This window comes from Pygocentrus nattereri, chromosome 26 (genome assembly GCF_015220715.1).
Source record: "Pygocentrus nattereri isolate fPygNat1 chromosome 26, fPygNat1.pri, whole genome shotgun sequence".
NCBI classification, from domain to species: domain Eukaryota; kingdom Metazoa; phylum Chordata; class Actinopteri; order Characiformes; family Serrasalmidae; genus Pygocentrus; species Pygocentrus nattereri.
In genome coordinates this window covers 29,462,456-29,482,500 of record NC_051236.1, presented here as the reverse complement: position 1 = coordinate 29,482,500, position 20,045 = coordinate 29,462,456, and the positions used below count along the sequence as shown (strand labels likewise).

Below are 20,045 nucleotides of genomic sequence, written 5' to 3'. Positions count from 1 at the left end.
CAGTTGTGCACACACAGCCTGTGTAATCTCCATAGAAAAGCATTGGCCAATAGAATGGGATACTATGGAGCAGCCACAGTTGTCATTTAGAGTGATATAACAAAAACATTGGGTTGTGGAGCAGTGGAACCGTGCTCTCCAGAGTGATGGAGCACCATCCAGCACCTTTAGGTTTTAGTTTGTGATCCAAAACTGATCATCCAGCATCAGTACTTGACCTCACTGTTGCTCTTGTGGCTGAATGTAGTCAAATCCTCACACGAATGTTGCAATGTCTAGTCTAAGAAGTGAGCAAACACTTTAGTGTTTATGTCCTTTTTTCTGTACCTCTTCCTTCTTCTGGGATGTTACAACACGTTGGTTTTGATCAGTGCATTGTTTATAAAGGCTATGCAGTGATTCTGCCAAGCCAGTGGTTTTCGCTTGTTTGTGGTAGGAGCTGAAAAATGTAGTAATAATTTTTAGGGGTTTCATTCCAATGTAGCTTAATAAATGTTTACTATGTTTACTGCCAACCTGATTTTGGTGGAGGCTATTTTGAATTGAAGTGAACACTTTATAACATAAAGTAAAATATGGATGTTTTCTTGGAGAATCTGGATGAAGTGATATTGTAATAACACAGGAAATATCAGCAAACGTTGAATTGCATTGTGGCATTTGTAAGATTTTCACCCCCACTTAGAGCACAGCATACTAAATACAGGGAAATGTGCAGGGAGGAGAGTGAAACGGTGTCTTTCTGCAAACAGGACCTGCAGTATTTGTAAGATTGTGGAGCTGAAGTGTTAGAGGGATACGCTCATAGTTATCTAATGACTCACTGTTCTCTGCACTGTATGCAGTTGCAGTTGCCTTCTCTAACTGAGTAGGTCCGCAGGCGTTCGATCCGAATAAATGTGAATATTGTGTAGTTGCTTTTGTGCTAGAATGCCGATTTATGTCAATATCGATTTATCGATTTATGTCGATAAATTATTTTAATAAAGTTTTAATAAGGATGAAAAAAATCATGTGTCATTTGTCCGGTCGTGATCCTGACATTTTTGCTGATGATTTAAATGAATGATTGCGGTTAACAATTAAATCAAAAGGGAACCTAGTGCTCATTTTCAGTTTAATTATAATCAAATTTTATTTTGGTACATAATTTTATTTGATTATTTTGCTCTGATATAATAGATTTACATGCTTCAACTTTCCGAAAACACAGTAATCTCTCATACTGTTACATACATTCAACGCTCTGTTAGAGCTCCTGTGTCTTTAAGCAGCCCCCCACCCTCCCCCCAGCCCCCTTTCTGTACATATGGGACAGCATCCTGCTACAAGTTCCACAACGCTTTGGCTGTTCTTACAATACCATTGGTTCTGCCATATCAGTTCAAGCCCCATCCTGAAAGTTAGGTAGAACAAGTTGGCAGACCCAATCCACCAAGATAGACTGATCAGGGACGTTTCTAAGTGGTAGGTTTTACATTGTAGGTCTTTTGTGTGAAGTGGGGGGGCAGTAATGATTTTGTTATGAGATTGCATCATCTTCAAACAACAAGTCAGCTTTGTGACATTGCAGATCTTTTACATGCACGAACAGCTGTATAGCTCACTAAATGAAAGATGTATGGTTTGTATGGTTTTATATACCAAAAATGATGCATCCCTTAGTGTTGAACAGGCTGATTTTGTCACTGTGCCTTTAAAACAGATAGATTTAAATGGTCTGTTCAGATTGGGTACCCTGTATTGTGCCTTATTCAAAAAGCACTCGGAGCTGAAACACTCCTTAGAACTTCAGTGTGAATGGGCGGAGCTAAACTGCTGTAGGCTGCACAGGGGGCCCTGGGGGGGCCTCCAAATGAACCTCTTGGACACCTGGAATGTCTTAAAACCAAAATTCTGAAAGGTCCCTGGAAATGAACGTATTATTATGATGTGCTGTCAATTAGGGAAAAATCGACACTCAAAAATGAATTCAGGGAAAAGTCATTGTTTTGCCTGCATCATCAACAATCAGCCAACTTCTGTCTTCTTTATTCTTAACTAACTATGGATGCAGTACTGGTTGGCCTGAGGGTGGTGCTGTATTGCTTCACCCAGTTGGTCCTTCATATGCCCAGGATACCACTGAAAAAATGTACAATATACTGTGACATATCTGTAAATCTGAAAACACACCCAGTTTTGCAAGAGATTTGCGGAAAGAGTGAGTTGTTATTTATTAAACCGACAACAAAAGGAGGAGATTTGTAATATCTCAGTTAATGTGTGGAACAGTGCATTAGAGTGAAACTAGAAGAGCATTTCCAAAAGAAACAATGTTGAACCGAGTATTTTGTTGTTAGTCAGTGAGTGGTAAGTGAGTTAGCAGGCAGCCAACGCTGGAGTAGCCAGCCAACAAGGGGCTTCCCCTGAATACCATGGGGTATTTCGCATAACGGGTATATGTAAATGAATTGTTTCTTGGGGCATCATGTAAACTTCACATTCAAAGCAGGATGTTTCAGCAGCTCAGGTTCCATATGTGGACTGTATTGATTGCAGAGTGAAAGGTACGTTGTGAAACTTTAACAGTGTTTGCATATTACTTCATACTCCTTCATTTAAAAAAGCCAGAGACAATCAGTTTTCCAAGGTATGGGCCCTTGAAAGTACATGTGGCTGATTAGGTATCTTGCTTCTTATCTGTTCACACTTAGGAGCACCTGAAAACAGACTCAAATAAACAAACATTACTCACCCTCTAAAGATGTCACGGCATCCGTCAGAAGATATGAACTGCTGGTTTTGTTGTAAAGCCCTGTGGCATGTTTTCCATTCTTTTACTTCCGTATATTTAACTGATGAAATACACCGACATTTGAATTGAGTTGAGAACCATTTGTCTCTGTGTTTGCACACTGTGAAATCAGACCTCTGCATTTAACCCATCCGTGAAGTGAAACACCCACAAACATGCGCACTAGTGAACACACACACTAGGGGGCAGTGAGCACTTGCCCGGAGTGGTGGGCAGCCCTATCCACGGCGCCCGGGGAGCAATTGGGGGTTAGGTGCCTTGCTCAAGGGTACCTCAGTCATGGACTGTCAGCCGAGGGGATTGAACCGGCAACCTTCCGGTCACAGGGCTGGTCCCCTAACCTTCAGCCCACGACTGCTGATTTTGAAAGCTAGCAACAGGGGAAAATAAGTGTGATCAGCCCAAATAAATGTGTTAATGCGATTAAGTATTAAATTCAGCTTATTCATCCAAAAGACCATCAGCTATTCTTTAAGACACAGTGACTGCTACACTTGCACTAAAATCATATATTCCTTATATTTTTGCTGTTATAGTTCCCTGTAGACCATAAAAATAACATGCACTGTTTAGTTCCCAATTCACCAGTGACTGGATGCTTTTTAGTAGTACATTTACTGTGCTAAAACCTTCGCTCTACTTCCTCCAAAAGTTCATGCATGAATGAGGCTTCTCAGAGGGGTTCGCTTGGATTCCAGTCAGACTATTTAATGCTTCTTGTAGGCTTAGAAGGAGTGATATCTGTAGCTTAGCATCAGTTCAGGCTAAATGGGGGTGATAAGAGTCTGTATATGTGATTAGTGATTAGTCTACAGTGGCTATGAAAGCATAGCTTGTGGGGAGCATATAAGATTAAGAGCAAGATTCCGTGAGCAGGTCATTAACCCCTGAAACTGCAGGCTTATTATTCAGTTATTGATCTTATGGCTTATTATCTGGTAACTACTGAAAATTACTCCGTTACTTCTAAGGCTGGAAGTTGGACAAAATACAAGCATTGTGATTTGACACATCCACATATGGGAAACCGATGGCCGTCAAACCATTAAAATAATGAATTACTGTTAATCACATCATGCTGTATTTAATCAATAATAATTGCATTGAATTTGAATTGAATGGATTAGAAAATGGATGGATGGATGGATGGATTACATTAAATTAAATTCGAGCCTAGAGAAAGATGTGTCCATTTAAAAAGCAGTGTATTTTTCTAACCATATGAGTGGCCAAACTAAGTTTCATTGGAATGTATTTACAGTTGAAAGTTTGGGTCAAATTGATTTTCTTAGTAAAAAGTTTCCAGAAGTTTCACATTCCCTATCTCATCTAATGGCAGATTTGAAAAAGGGGACATTGCCATGGTCTCTGAATGTTTCACTAGTGAGACGTTTGGTTTGATAGGGTTGATGGACACTGGCAGATTAGTAACTGGAATAAACATTTATATGAATACCTTGATCCATAAACATTGATAGATCTGATTGGTCGGGTTGCTCACAGCACACTGTAAGGACACTGTGACTAGTTAGATGCTCATTACAGTATTATTAGCTTTGATAATAGCCTCGCAAAGGTCAATATCAATACAGATGAACAAGTTATGCATTTAGGCAGGCCTGCTGTGAAGAGAATGACTGTGGTGTGTGTGAATAATATCTTTAGCTGGTGCAGATTGAGCATTAGTGTAAGCCAATTGACGTGTACAGTGTGAAACCAGTTGTGTGATGAGTGATTTGTGACTTGTTTCTGGTTCAGGGCCGTAGTGATATAGATCTGGTTTTCAGGTTACTCACCAAAGGCTCATCATGGCTTCTGCTCTTTTTTTCTGCAGTCTTTCCTAGTTGTGATTAGGGTCTTCATTCAAGCAGAGCTTAACACGCGTTTACAGTCAACCTAGTTTTCGGGAAGTTTACTGTGAATTGAAGTAGAAGATGTGTAAAAAAATTGAAAATGGGTGTACCGTTTCTTCTTGCAGGATGGATTAGTCATACTGATCATACATGAAATATTTTCTTAGTCTAGTCTTAGTACTATCTGAGAGAGAGAGAGAGAGAGAGAGAGAGAGAGAGAGAGAGAGAGAGAGAGAGAGAGAGAGAGAGAGAGAGAGAGAGAGAGAGAGAGAGAGGCAGAGAGAAGAAAATAAGACAAAAAAGGAGCAATAGTTAAAGAGGGTGAGAGAGATGGACAGTGAGAGAGAGAGAGAGGGACAGTGAGTGAGAGAGAGAGAGAGAGAGAGAGAGAGAGAGAGAGAGAGAAAGAGAGAGAGTGGGGCAGAGAGAAGAAAATAAGACAAAAAAGGAGCAATAGTTAAAGAGGGTGAGAGAGATGGACAGTGAGAGAGAGAGAGAGGGACAGTGAGTGAGAGAGAGAGAGAGAGAGAGAGAGAGAGAGAGAGAGAGAGAGAGAGAAAGAGAGAGAGTGGGGCAGAGAGAAGAAAATAAGACAAAAAAGGAGCAATAGTTAAAGAGGGTGAGAGAGATGGACAGTGAGAGAGAGAGAAAGAGAGAGAGAGAGAGAAAGAAAGAGAGAGGGTGAGAGACTGAGAAAGATAGAGAATTAAATGTGAGTGAAAAAGGGTGATAGAGAAAAAGATGGAGAGAGAAAGAAGAAAACGAGGTGAGAGAAAGAAGAGGGAAAGTGGGAGGTTGAGAGAGAGTAAATGAGGAAGTGAGAAAAAGAGTGGGAGAGCAGGAGAAAGAATGAGAGAGTGAGAGAGGAGTGAGAAAGAAAGATTGAGGGAGGCAGTGAGACAGAGAGAGAGTGTGCAGAAGGAGGAAACGAGGCTCGCTAGCTAGTCGTAGCTTGAAAGACTAATGGGTCTGTATCACTCAGAGGGATTTTTTTGTTAATTTCTGCCTGTTGCTGTACAGCAGCAGTGCAGCCCTGAGTGTGACTGATGATTCAGAGAGAGGTGGAGAGGCCTAGGAGTGTGTTTGCATGCCGTTCATGTTGATGCTTGTAAACGTGCGTGTGCTCTGACTTTGTAAAAACAAAGAAAAACAAGAAAACTGGACTGATCCATCATCCTCACTTTCATTTATTCTTTCATTATTTTGATAGATGGAAGGGGAAACAGGTTAAGATTAGGACTAGGTTATGTTGTTGCCGTTAGAACAAAACTATCTCTAAAATGGCAAATTTAGAGGAAGAACATTCTGAAGTTACAGTGCAAATGTATGTAACAAAGTCCTTTTGGACCATTTCTATTCTGTCAAATTGTGCAAAATAGTTAAAGATACGGGTTCTGTAACAATATATGTAACATACTTAATACATATGGGACATGTTTTATTATATACAGAGGCTTAGATATGTAAAATACACATGAGACATATTAAGGACTGTTGTAAAAAGTGCTATACAAATAAACTTTGACTTGACTGTTACATGTAGGTATATATAATACATGTTAGTCCTGGTATAGGTATTTACAAATGTAATACATGGGTCTTGTTTTTTTGCATAGAAGTACTATATGACCGACTCCTGAGAAGATATAAAAACAAATGTATGTGTGTTTGTGCATGTGTGTATTCTGCCGTGACTCATGAGTAGGTCACACACAAACACGCACATACACAGATGTTCCATGTGTGAAGGAGCAGACTGTAAAACACAAAGTCTGCATTTGTGTGTGTGTGTGTGTGTGTGTGTGTGTGTGTTGTGGTTTGACCCTTTCCCTGTGGCCCCTTTCAGTACAGATGTTATGTGTGAGTAGTGCATTAGTGTGTGTGTGTGTGTGTGTGTGTGTGTGTGTGTGTCTTTCTGTATCTGAGACTGAGCGAGAGAAGTAAATTTTGTCCCTGTCTTGGTCTGTGCGGGTCACTCCATGTGGCCTTTGGCTGTTGTGTATGTTAGAGTGCAGCTGGCCACTCTGTTCGTCCCTGGTGTGTTCCTGCTCGACACGTGGCTCTGCTCACAGCCAAGGCGGAGCGATTCTCTCTGGCCAAACCAGCACATCCTCCGTTATAAACATGTCAGCATCAGCTGCATCACAGTCTGCTCACGTATGCTTTGTTTATACTGAATTAGCACTAGATTTCTACACATTCGGGCCAAATAAGACTTGTTTAAAGAGATGGTTTTGGGCCAAAAATCAATTTTACATAGTTTCTCTCTGAACCTATAATCAGCGCAGACATGTTTGGTCTTTGAGATGTGGTTCCTGCTAGTTCTTCACTGGAATCTTGAGACCAATGTTACAGCTAACCATTACACCTAAATCATCATACAAATGACTTAGACTGTGTTGAGTTCTCAAGAAGTCTCACAGGATGACATACTGTTGTCCATAAAAATGGACAAAAGTGTTCACAGAGATAGATACAGTAGAAGCGTTCATCTTGGCATTATCAGTAATAATTAATGGTTCAGTATGACCGCTCAGTGTTTAACATGCATATTCAACCATGCCAGTCCAGGAGGTGATTCACATCTAAAATCGAAAAGCGTGCCTTATTTAAATACCAGAATCCATCCATCCATCCATCCATCCATCCATCCATCCATCCATTATCTTCTGCTTGTCCGGGGTTCGGGTCGCGGGGGCAGCATCCTAAGCAATGAAGCCCAGACCTCCCTTTCCCCAGCCACTTCCACCAGCTCTCCAAGGGGGATTCCGAGGCGCTCCCAGGCCAGCTGGGCGATATAGTCACGCCAGCGTGTCCTGGGTCTTCCCCGGGGTCTCCTCCCCGGTGGACTCGCCTGTGACACCTCCCGAGGGAGGCGTCCAGGAGGCATCCTAACCAGATGCCCGAACCACCTCAGCTGGCTCCTCTCGACGTGGAGAAGCAGCGGCTCTACTCCGAGGCCTTCCCGGATGACTGAACTTCTCACCCTATCTCTAAGGGAGAGTCCAGACACCCTGCGGAGGAAACTCATTTCGGCCGCTTGTATTCGCGATCTTATTCTTTCGGTCATTACCTAAATACCAGAATAAGTGAATCAATTCTGTGATGCTGTAAGTATCCATATATTCAAATAACGTCTTGCACACCTCGTTTGGTACTCCCCCTGGTATGTTTTAGACCTGTGGGAAACACTTCTACTACTACTACTGTTTTTAGTTATGTTCAATGCTTTTGTCCATTTTAATAGCCAACAGTAAATCATAAAGAGTCAGAAACCACATAACCAAATTTATCAGCACAGTTGATCCAAATGTGCTAATTAAAGTACATAAGCTTCCATTTAGGGGCATCACAGTTGGATCAATATTGGAGCCGATCATCTAGAGCCTGGAGGAGGAGGTGGCTGTCATAAGGCCTGGACTAAAGGTTTGTTTTGGTGGGCAGTTTGAAATTTTAGAAGGGGGCCCTGTAGTGTACTCTTCCACAGGGCCCAAAATTTGGTGGAACACCCTGCTTTTGTTACTTGTTAGCCACAAATGAATCTTGTAGCTGCAGCACAAAACTAAAAAAACAAACTTGAAACACTAAACATGGCTGATAAACTGCATTTGGGACAAAGTGGGAATACTTTTTTTTCCTTCTTTCATACGAAATGTTTCACATTTCGCAAATGGAACAGATCGGACAGCATCTCGTTAAGTCATGTTTGATTTGGATGGATTAGTCCTGCGGCTTCTCACTGCAGGAAATAGTTTGTGGCGTGTTGTTCAGTGTGTTGTACGGTGTTCAAATGTCTGACGCCACCATTGAGTGGTGAGACAGAGCCATGGTCACTGAAGAGAGGCCCTGACCTTGGACTATCGTGCCTGCCCCTGACATTAGCCAAGGAAAGATAACTAAAACCCAGCACACCTGCCTTCTTACTTATCAAGGGGGTCATCACACAGTCTTGACCTTACATGTAGCATACCTTTACCCAAGAAGGAGAGTGGGAAAATAGTCAAAATACAACCTGAGGACTGAAAGGAACCGGTTTCATTGTCTATTCCTCTGATTCTTTTCTCACTTTGCTGATGTTTGTATCATTTTATGGTTTTGGTACAAACAGATCTGAATCACAGCAATCATATATTACTGGTAGAGATCATGTATAAACCTCAAAAATGACTAAATATCAAAATGATATTTACTAAATGATCAAAATTTCTGCATAATTAAGTTGTTGAGATGTAAAAACTTAGAAACAGACCCTCTTTACACACAGTTATTTCATGCGACTAATATCTAATAAGATTTTAGCCACATGCATTTACACTTGGTAGTCAAATGGTTACACTGGTTCGTCTGACTGGTATACAATTGCTGTGAATATGCAAATCCACTCATTACATGGCAACCAGTTACCAACTGTTTATTAAATCATCTGCAGTTCGTTTTTGCACAGTATTACATGCACAGTAACGTACTGCGTGGGGAGGAGTTTTGATTGTCGAATGCATCTTGGGTGCATTTACACTTGTATTTTTATGAGGCTTGCCACTTTTTAGGTGTAATCCTGATACTCAGGATGAATAAAGTGACCAGATGTAAACAGGTTCTTACTGGGGTTTCTTTACAGTGGTGTTGATTGGAACCAGGGGTCTCAATGTTGACGCAAATGTAGCCATTTCATTTACTGTCCAAAATGACAAGCGAACACACACGCATGTCTTCTGGGATGTTACTGTTGTTTAATATGGCTAGTGGTTAAATAGATCTTTGAAGACTATTTTGCCTTAGAGCACACTGTCTGAATGGTTTGAATGGCTAGGAAAAAAATATGTTTTAGGCCAAAATCTTACCGTCATACTATTGCAAAACAATATCTAAGAAAATCAGGCAGTGTATTTATAAGTGTGTCATGTAATAACTTACTGTGAGGGAACCGTTATAGCGTTAAATGCTTAATCACCAAACCTGGAATGATGCATTTCACATCGTCACTCTGCATGGATTTCTTTACATCTTATTCATTTAACTATGCAGAAATGTTAAAAAAATCAGTGGAATTTTACTTTAACGATTGCAGCCCAAATAAAAGCTGGTAGGAAGAGCAATGCTTGCATGCTGAAGAGTGTGGAAATTGGTGTTTTATGAAGTGATGGTAGACAGTCAAATCTTAAGACTGCCACTTTTTTGCTAAAATGCCACTTCTGCTGCTCCTTGTTCACTTCAGTTCGGTTGGGGTGCTAGCAGAGCCAGTGGCTGCTTTGTTTACTGCTGGTCTGGATTCAGATCCAGGCTATGTGCTTAAACCATATGGTCAGTCACCAGTCCTCCTACGCCGCAATAGCATGGAGTAACTCATAGCTACTTATTATGTTCAGTCTGGGGTCTGCTGCCTTCGATTCGCTAATGACTATTCCAGCCTGTGGCTGTGTGTTATGGTAGTGTAGCTGTTATGGTACGCATGGGTGAGAGAGAGAGAGAGAGAGAGAGAGTCAGCCGTTCAGCGGGACTCCTGCAAGGTGATCCAACTTTTAGCAATAACAAACTCATCTTGTCCTTGTTAGACAATGACTGACCAAAACAGTCTGAGCCACATGCCTGTAGTGTGAGCACAGGCAGCGTGTGGTACCACTAGTGATCTAATTTGGTACAAGTAAACTTGAAGCTGGAGCAGATGGACTTATTTGTAAATATGTGCAGTTAGTGTGTGCAGTAATTGTTAATAGGTTTCACTCCCTCTGATTATCCTACAGAGATTTATTGCCGTTCTAATCAGATCGAGCGATTCCTCCGTTCAGATGGTCCTGAAAGCTTCTGAAGCAATTATTAACAAAGATTGTGAGATACAGAGTAAGAGTACAGCACTTCAGTTCTTTGGTTAAACCGCATCTAAATGAACATGTATTGTGTTGGTTGTTGGTCTTGCTAGTGTTTCTTGTACAACCAACTGAGCAAAAGTGCAGACTGCTAGTTTGCATAACAATCTGTCTCTTATCTTTTTCATCATCATAGATATGAAGTAGAGCACAATGAATGTAGCCTTTTAGGTGTGAAGCATCTCATGGGCCTTGCTTGTAACTCACTCACTCACTTCATCATGTTTTGCTTATATATATATATATAATATAACATTGTGCACCAGAGTTTAATTTAGTGGCTGTAGGTTCAGTCTAACAGTGAGTCAATTATATGTGTGAAAACCCTAGTAACATTGCTATGCAACAACTGGGCTACTGTCACCCTGTCAAGTTTTTCTATATGGTGTTTCTGATAAAATGTCCATTGTAGGTAGCTCCTAGGTATAACTAATAAACTGTCAACTTTGTGTATGTTTTTAAATAGGAATGTAGAGTTCTTGTATATGGTCTCTGACAATAGCCCCCGTTGACCTGCAGCTACTGTATGGACTCTGGCTTCCTCTGATTGTGGATCAGGAGTGTAACACTCTCTCTCCTGGCTTTGATCACACACACACACACACCCCACGAAGAGGATGAAATATTTTCACTCCCACTGCTCTCTGCATGTGAGCTCTCTCTGTGTGTGTGTGTGTGTGTGTGTGTGTGTGTGTGTGTGTGTGTGTGTGTGTGTGTGTGTGCTCTGAAGATGCCCCTGGAGCACAAATCAAAAGTGGAGGGCACTGACCCCAGCCCCGGTACTGGAGGTGCTTGAGGTGCTGGAGGTGTGGTATTTGTAGAGATTCTCCAAAACGACTTCCCTCTTCTGAATAGCTCTTTGTTCAACAGCTGTTTACCGAGTGAGAGAGAGAGAGAGAGAGAGAGAGAGAGAGAGAGAGAGAGAGAGACACACAGAAGGAGAAATAAGTGTACCATAACATTCCTTGCCTTGCAGAGAGAGAGAGAAGCAAAGAAAGAAAAAAAAAGAGAGCGAGAGAGAAAGAGAGAGAGACGAAAAGAAAGAGAGAGAGAGAGAGAAAGAGAGAATATTAAAAGAGAGCAAGGGAGAGAATAAGTCTGAGTGAGGAAAAAGATAAAGAGACAAAGAGGGGGGATGAGAGCATAAGAGAGTGAGAGTAAGAAAGAAAAAGGACATGAGATATGGAGAGAAAAGAGTGTGATTAAGGCTGTGAAAATGAGAGAGCAAGAGTGAAAGAGAGCGAGATGAATGGGAAGATACTGCATGTGTTAACTGTAGAGTTGTATTTTTTTCTTTACGTTCATTTCTCAGGTTGAGGCTGGCTGCTCTGTGGTTACACAGTCAAACGTTTAGACTGGTCGGATGTGTGTTTTTCAGTATCTTTCAGTTGTTTTGCCTACAGGCTTGAAATTTGGTTTGTAATAGTTTAAGAAATGAGGTAAATGCATACAAATAGATTTTTTAAATGTAGTATTTACACCTTCACATGCATATGAACTTGAGTGACATCCCATTCTTAATCCATAGGGTTTAATATGATATCAACCCACCCTTTGCAACTACAATAGTTTCAACTCTTTTGGGAAGGCATTCCACAAGGTTTAGGAATGTGTTTATGGGAATTTCTGACCGTTCTTCCAGAAGCACATTTGTGAGGTCAGACACTGATGTTGGACGAGAAGGCCTGGCTCACAGTCTCCGCTCTAATTCATCCCAAAGGTGTTCTGTCTGGTTGCAGGCCAATGAAGTTCTTTCACACCAAACTCTCTCATCCGTGTCTTTATGGTTCTTTGTGCACTGGTGTGCAGTCATGTTGGAACAGGAAGGGCTCATCCCCAAACTGTTCCCGTGAAGTTGGGACCATGAAATTGTCCAAAATCTCTTGGTGCTTTCACTGGAACTAAGGGGCCGAGCCCAACTCCTGAAAAACAACCCCACACCATGATCCCCCCTCCACCAAACTTTACACATGACACAATGCAGTCAGACAAGTACCGTCTCCTGGCAACCACCAAACCCAGACTCGTTCATTGGATTGCCAGAGGGAGAAGCGTGATTGGTCACTCCAGAGAACACGTCTCCACTGCTCTAGAGTCCAGTGGCGGTGCTTTACACCACTGCACACTGCACTGCACTGCATCACCGCTTGGTGATGTAAGGCAGCTGCTCGGACATGGAAACCCATTCCATTAAGCTCTCTATGCTGTTCTTGAGCTGATCTGAAGGCCGCATGAAGTTTGGATGTCTTTATTGATTGACTCTGCAGAAAGTTGGTGACCTCTGCGCACTATGCACCGCTGACCCCGCTCTGTCGAATTACGTCGCTGACCACAGTTGCTGTCGTTCCCAGTTGCTTCCACTTTGTTATATTCCCACTGACAGTTGACTGTGGAATATTTAGTAGTGGGGAAATTTCACGACTGGACTTGCTGCACAGGTGGCGTCCGATCACGGTACCACGCTGGAATTCACTGAGCTCCTGAGAGCGACCCATTCTTTCACTAATGTCTGTAGAAGCAGTCTGCAGGCCTAGGGGCTCGGCTTTATACACCTGTGGCCATGGAAGTGATTGGAGCACCTGAATTCAATGATTTGAATGGGTGAGTGAATACTTTAAAAAAAAATAGTGTATATTAATGCCAGTAAAGCTTCAAGCCTGGTGCACAACTCTGGTCCTGCAGGGCTGATGTCTAGGACAGTTCGCTGATTTACCTGCTCAAACACCCCGGATTGAATTCTATTATTTGCCAGGTTCCATGAACGTGTTTAAATAAGACAACTACTAAACTGTGCAGGACCAGAGTTGTGCACCACTGGGCTGGAGGGATATAAAGCCCCCAGCATTGGGCTATGGACCAATGGAACTGAGTTCTGCATTGGGGTTTGTGAGCTAGAACTAATCATCCTTGATCTCTGACCTCTCTGACCTCTCTGACCCTAATGCTCTTATAGTTGAATGCAATCCAATCCTTACAGCAATGTTCCAACTAGTGCAAAGCCTTCTCAGAAAATGAAAGGCTGTTACTACAACAAAGGGTGGAGAAACTCCTCATTAATAACCTTGATTTCAGAGGAAACCCTGGATAAACAAATGTCTACAAACATTTAGACATTTTCAATTTGTTTGAATTGCTTTTTTAATCACTTCATATCACTTAATCTTTATTTTTTTCGTGGTAAAACTGTGCAAATAAAGAAAGTCTGTCTATGCATGGATGTTTGACTGGTATTGTGGATGTACTTCTTGGTTACACATGCATGGATCAGTTACTATGTCTGCGGGTTGACCACTGAGGTTTAAACATTTCCTACTTTGTGTGTTGGTAGTAGTATCTGTTATGCCATTTGGCCTTCTCATTCACCCTCTCACTCTACGCTGCCCATGTTGGCTTGAAGTGTTGCTGCTAAATGCATTAGTGAACTGCACTGACTTCACTGCCTCTTACTAGTTGTGTCTTAATTTCCAGGCGTCTATGAATGACCACTTCTTTTTCTGTGATTTGATGCCTGAAACAGATGGTACAAAGCCGGACTGCTGGTGGGTTTTTACTATTTACATCTCCTGTAAAATAAGCTCCTTTTCACAGCAGTAAAAGTTTAAGTTCAAACCTGATTGGTTGAATATATTATGTTACTTTATTGTTATTTAATTTCTTCCACCAAAATAGTAGTTCCAGCAGCTTAGTGCATGGTGACGAGACGGCTTCCACATCTTGTACGTGTCAGTAAATGAAATGATTTGCCACTTGCATTGCCTTTGTGAGAATGTGGATATGCACCAGTCATGTTTTATAGTAGTCTATGGGCAATAATTGTTATCTGTTACATTGTGACAAAGAAATGGCATTTCAACACTTTTATACAGGCTTATTTGTATTTTAAAACCTGGAGATTTTTGAAGGGCCGAGTAGGCCTGTGAGAAAGTAGCGCTGTGTGTGGTGGCTGAAAGTTGGACAATGCGTTTTTTCGGACACAATGTTAACATGACCAAATGTGTGTTCTAGGCGGCCCATTGAACAGAAACACACACTGGCAGTTCCTGTTTATGCCATCACCTCCATTCCTGTCGCACCCATCACATCACTGGGAAGTGTTTAAGAGGATTTTGAATACATGAAGAAATTGTTAGGAGAAATGTGTGTGTGCGTGTGTGTTTAGCACGTTGCAGGAATCAAATGTCCCCATATTGAGGAAAAGTATGAGCATAGAGGAATGCTTAATTACAACTGGGCTGCACCATATAATATATTGTTACCGCAATATTGGCTTTTACAGTATTTTCACAGAAAAACTAAAGCACTAAAGCAACAGTGTGAATCTTGCAGTGATCATTGTGATAAAAATCTTGTCTTTCAAAACACAAATAGAAACCTCAAGCAACGTAATGCGTGTCGAGAGACCGTATAGTTCAACTCCATCAGCCTGGACAGAGGAGAGCAGAGTTCCATTGCCCATTCCGACAGGAATACAGTCACTTCTACTCTTGCATTTGTTTTCCATGCTCAGAGAGTCCAGCAATTTTGAACTTAAAAGCCCTTTTCACCACCTCAAACAGCTGCTCCAGATAAATTTGATTTGTATACCGTTGATGTTTGTGTTTATTTGGTAAACAAAAACTTAATTATTTCTAAATGGATTTTTGCTATATTTTAGTTCTTACTCCAGTATACATTTTGAATCTGCTTGGCAACAGTTTGTTTACTTCCAAGTATCACTGCATTTATTAAAGACTATTCATTATTAAAAGTTATGATAAACAAGGACACACAGTGTCACTGATCATAGGCACCAAAAGCTATTTGGATGCTATTGACACCCCCCTTAAGGAGAATTTTCAGCCTGCTAAATGTGTTGCGAGTGAGTATGTGAGTGTGTGATGCTTCACATCTAAAAATCACCCTTTTAAGCCATTTCAGAAAAAAGATATACAAAATATACACTGCAAATTTTAGCCATGTGGCCCTGCTCTACTAACCAATCATATTTTTTTTACTCTGCACTGTGAGTATTTTGACCAGTCACAGCTTCAGTTGAGTTTCAGGGGGAGTTTTGATTAATCAAGTAAGTGCATGTAATCCAACAAAAATAAATTGTTTTGGTTAAAAATAATACTAATAATATCTTTAAGCACATCACACCAAGGGCACCTTAATGTGGTTTCAGTGAATTGGAAGGCATATCAAAATATACAGCACTATAATTGGAATACTGCTAAATGTGTGCGAGTAAAATACATGTTTATATATATATATGTTTATATATATATATATATATATATATATATATATATATATATATATATATATATATATATATACTACAGCAGTGGAGACGTATTGTCTGGAGTGACCAATCACGCTTCTCCGTCTGGCAATCTGATAGACAAGTCTGGGTTTGGCTGTTACCAGGAGACGGTACTTGTCTGACTGCATTGTGCGAAGTGTAAAGTTTGGTGGAGGGGGGATCATGGTGTGAGGTTGTTTTTCAGGAGTTGGGCTCGGCCCCTTCCAGGAACTCTTAATGCTTCAGCAGACCAACTTTGTGGGAAAAGTTTGGGGATGGCCCCTTCCTGTTCCAACATGACTTCACACCAATGCACAAAGCAGGTCCATAAAGGCATGGATGAAAGAGTTTGGTGTGGAAGAACTGGCCTGCACAGAGTCCTGATCGCTGTGATCGAATCTATGATGGAATCTGTGATAGATTATGTTGAAAGAATTAGTACTTAGACCTGATAGGAATATAGACTTCTGTTTTTGTGTGTGTGTGTGTGTGTGTGTGTGTGTGTGTGTGTGTGTGTGTGTGTGTGTGTGTAGGCTTGGGTGTCTGTGCATCCATGCATGTGTGTACATTTCTAGTGATGTATTGTTATGTGGATCCTCTGCTTTTCTAAGAAGTAATCCTCACTGGTCAGTGAAAGAAATGCGATCAGTATCTGTGTCCAGCTCTGCTGCTTGGAGTTAAACTACTTCGGCTCGGTCCTGCAGGAGCTCTGAAACAGAAGCCTTTTTGTGAATTTATAACGGTTAACCATCAGACAGTACCAACCCATTATACAGCACCATTGATTTGAACGATATTTGGGTTATAAAATAACTGGCTAAGCTTTTGATTCTGGTTTGTGCTCTTAGAGACTGTATTTGGTTATGATAGCTCTGCTGAATCTCCTTCAGGGTTCTGGAAAACCCATTTCAGTCTGGCAGCGTGGACCGGCCGAGTGAACGAAGCCTGTCTGAGGACGGATTGACGTCACGTTCTCGGGTCTTTTGAGCAGACGTAAATATTTTGAATGCCACAGAGGATTTGTTTGACAAGCACCGGTTGGATGACTCAGTAGCTGTCCGTTATGTGAGTGGCGTGTCAGGTAGAAGTGTGTGAAGCGTAAAGTAGATAATCTCCAGGGTGTTCGTTACTCCATCCCTTCTCTGTGGTGTGTGTTGTTCCTGGACCTTGAGTCATTCTATAATTGAAGGTATATTTCATGTCAGTGATGTTTGATCATCAATATGTATTTTTAACTCATTTTTTTTTTTGCAGGGATGTGAATTTAGGCAAAATCAAAACCTGTTTTCTGTTTTTGTGGTGTTGAGTCTCTATTTATCAAACTCAGTTTGTATTTTATTTGAATGCTTAAGACTTCAAACACCTTGTAAATCATACACATGTGCCTTTACCCAGAGAAAGTAAGTGTAATGTTCCTTTAAATCTAATTTAGGGTACACAGTTGGACCTTAAAAGACCTTTGATGGTACATTTACTTTGTATCTGTACAGTACCTTTTTTGGTGTATCATATTAGTGCATTCATACCTTTGTACCATCACTGCTGTGCTTAGAGTGATCCACCACCCAAATAATCTGGTCGGCAGTGGTCCTATGGTGGTCGCTTTCATTTGATAGATGGGAGTATAAAGGGGCTGATCAACAGATGGGCTTCAGTCAGTAACTGTATAGCTACAAAGTGCACCTATGCCTGTAGGTGAATCTGATATACCGGTCAGTTTGTGTAGGTACAAGGTGAATATAGCTGGAAAACTGGCAAGTAAATATTTATTGTGAAACATTAAGGATATGTCTGAAAAATCATTGTCACACTAAATTTGCCTTTTTAATCTGAATGCTGAAGCAAGCGTGAGTCCCCTGCCCTGGTTCTTGGGGTCAGTTGTGGTCGTGCTGATTTAGCTCCGGCCGGCTGTTAATCCTCTTAGCTGTCTCCCCTGAGGTGCTTCACCCACACGTCGTTTGAGAAACACTCTGCCTTTACTCCATCTCCGTCAATATCATCAGCCTGGAGCTTCTCAGATGCTTTGAGGTGGGCGTGGTGTCCAGCTGGTTTTGCTGACCACTGTCCCCTTCTCCTAATATATTGCAAATACTGTCAGTCTTGGCCATGTCACATTAATCTTTAATCTTTTACATTGTTGATTCAATCGTATGACAAAGCATATTAGAAGCTAAATATGTAGCAATATAGTCACAGTCTTAGTGTTTTGTCCATATTGTACAGGCCTAATACACAAAGTGAAACATATCATATTGTAGTGCTCAGTATGAGCCTTTCAATTCAATATACCCAGGTGTCAAACAATACTAGGCTGAAGCGAATTAGCTTGTGGCTAACATTAGGGTGTGAATTATTATACAATATCGTATTGTTTGACATTGAATGCCCTAATAAGCTGAAAACTAACAAATTAACATATAAACAAAAGGCAGATTTTTAGGCCCCTGTTTTTGCTGTATCAAAATGTTTTGAATCTATACAATACAGTGGTGGATAGTTAGATAAGTACTTATCTAGCTATCTGCATGGTCTTCACATGCTTTTACAAGCTCAACATCACGCTAATCGAATAAAACCTGATCACTAAAATGACTGAGTTGTGCCATTGCAGTCAGTACCAATATCTGCATTCAATTAACTTTTTACTTAAGATTTTATCTAAAGAAATCTTATAGACTGTATTATATTGTATTGTAATACTGTATTGTATTGATAGATGACATTGGTTATCTGATCGTCCATCTGTACTGTCTGTTTGTCCCCACCATGAGGCTTAAATTGTCTTGAGATTAACACACATCTCCCCAGCTGCACCTCCTCTGTCTTATCCCATAAAGCACTTCAAGACAGGATAGTGAGACCCCGCTACTCTGTTAATTAGAATCTGGCACTAAACTCACTCACCCCTCCTTCTCTCACCTTTCAGAACTCAGTGTGTGTTTGTGTGGACCGTGTGAGCAGGAAGCGTAACACTGCTTGAAGTGCTGGTGTCCAGTTGCCCCGGGTGATGGCACACAGACGCCCCATAGCCGTCCTGCTCTTCGCCCTCTACAGCGTGGCCTCTGCAGGTAGGAGCTGTTTTCCTCATCTTTTCCTCATCAACCTCCTCCTCCTCCTCCTCCTCCTCCTCCTCCTCCTCCTCCTCCTCCCTTTTTCTACAGCAATAAACCGAGCCGTGAATGGACATGCTGTGACACGGCACAAAGCCTCTTTATCATCTGTGCTATTTTCCTTACAGAGATGATGGATGTGATTGATAATTTACTATGAGCGGCTTCGGCGGCCCACTTCTGTCCTGTGGCTCATAAAGACGAGAGCACAGGTGCTCTTCTGGGCTTTGAGATGTAAAGGGCCTTCTGTTTCACAGAAGAGTTCACTGAAACATCAAATTTTCTCTTGCCGTAAATATAGGCGATCAGCCAATCCGAAGTTTGCTTTTTTAGTTTTGCACTGGAACTACAAGTAGCTAAAAAGGAATGAAGCTTACCTCCAACAATACGAATAGTGCAAGCTGCATGCCTGATTCACACATGCGGGCCTCAAATTGTGATCTCTAATAGACTGACTTAAGTCTATGTCGCTAGAAAATAGACGAAAGTACATTAGATAGCTGAAAACCATCTACAGGTCTATTTATCAGTGTACATACAAATCTAGTTATAAGTATCAGAGACCACAAAACTGAAAAAGCAAATGTCTTACACCAAATATATCTTGGCTGATCGACTTTGGTGCAAGAAGGAAATTCTGCAAACTTTTTTTTTTTAACCAAACTATTATTTTAAGACTGGCGAGACGTTTTTAATAATACAGCTGCAACAGGCTTTCTAACCTCTTTCAGAATTGTACAGTGTCAGCAACACTGGCAGAAGTCATATGCAGGTGTCATACACTGTCATGAGTTGTCTAGGGGTATAGCAGAATTATTTCACCATTATTGAAAAAGCTCATAACTAATAATAATAACTCATAATAAACAATACTGCTAAAATTATGTGAAATAACAAAAATGGCTAAAATTACTATGAGCATGTAACATAAGCTGCCATGACATCAAACACTATGTCATCTGTCATGACATTTACTGATAATGCTCACAGGACACTGTTAAACACTAACAAGACACTCCATTTGCCATTTGCATTGTTATGTCAATACTGTCAATGGCTGCACGTTAAAGTGTTAACACAGTGTCTTCCTTTGTCTCTTTTGGTAAGCTGTGTACTAACTAGTCATGGCTGTGGCAT

The 20,045-nt window shown here is 41.1% G+C and overlaps 1 protein-coding gene across 2 annotated transcripts in view; it reads left to right on the top strand.

The window, feature by feature from the left end:
• The window catches only part of tgfbr3 (transforming growth factor, beta receptor III), a 155,806-nt gene that overhangs the window by 1,455 nt on the left and 134,306 nt on the right, over window positions 1-20,045 (top strand). For both annotated transcript variants that reach the window (XM_037534984.1, XM_017715571.2), the window contains exon 2: window positions 18,725-18,866. In XM_037534984.1, coding sequence (XP_037390881.1) covers window positions 18,806-18,866 — 61 coding nt within the window. In that variant the 5' untranslated portion in view covers window positions 18,725-18,805. The remainder of the gene's footprint in view (window positions 1-18,724; window positions 18,867-20,045) is intronic.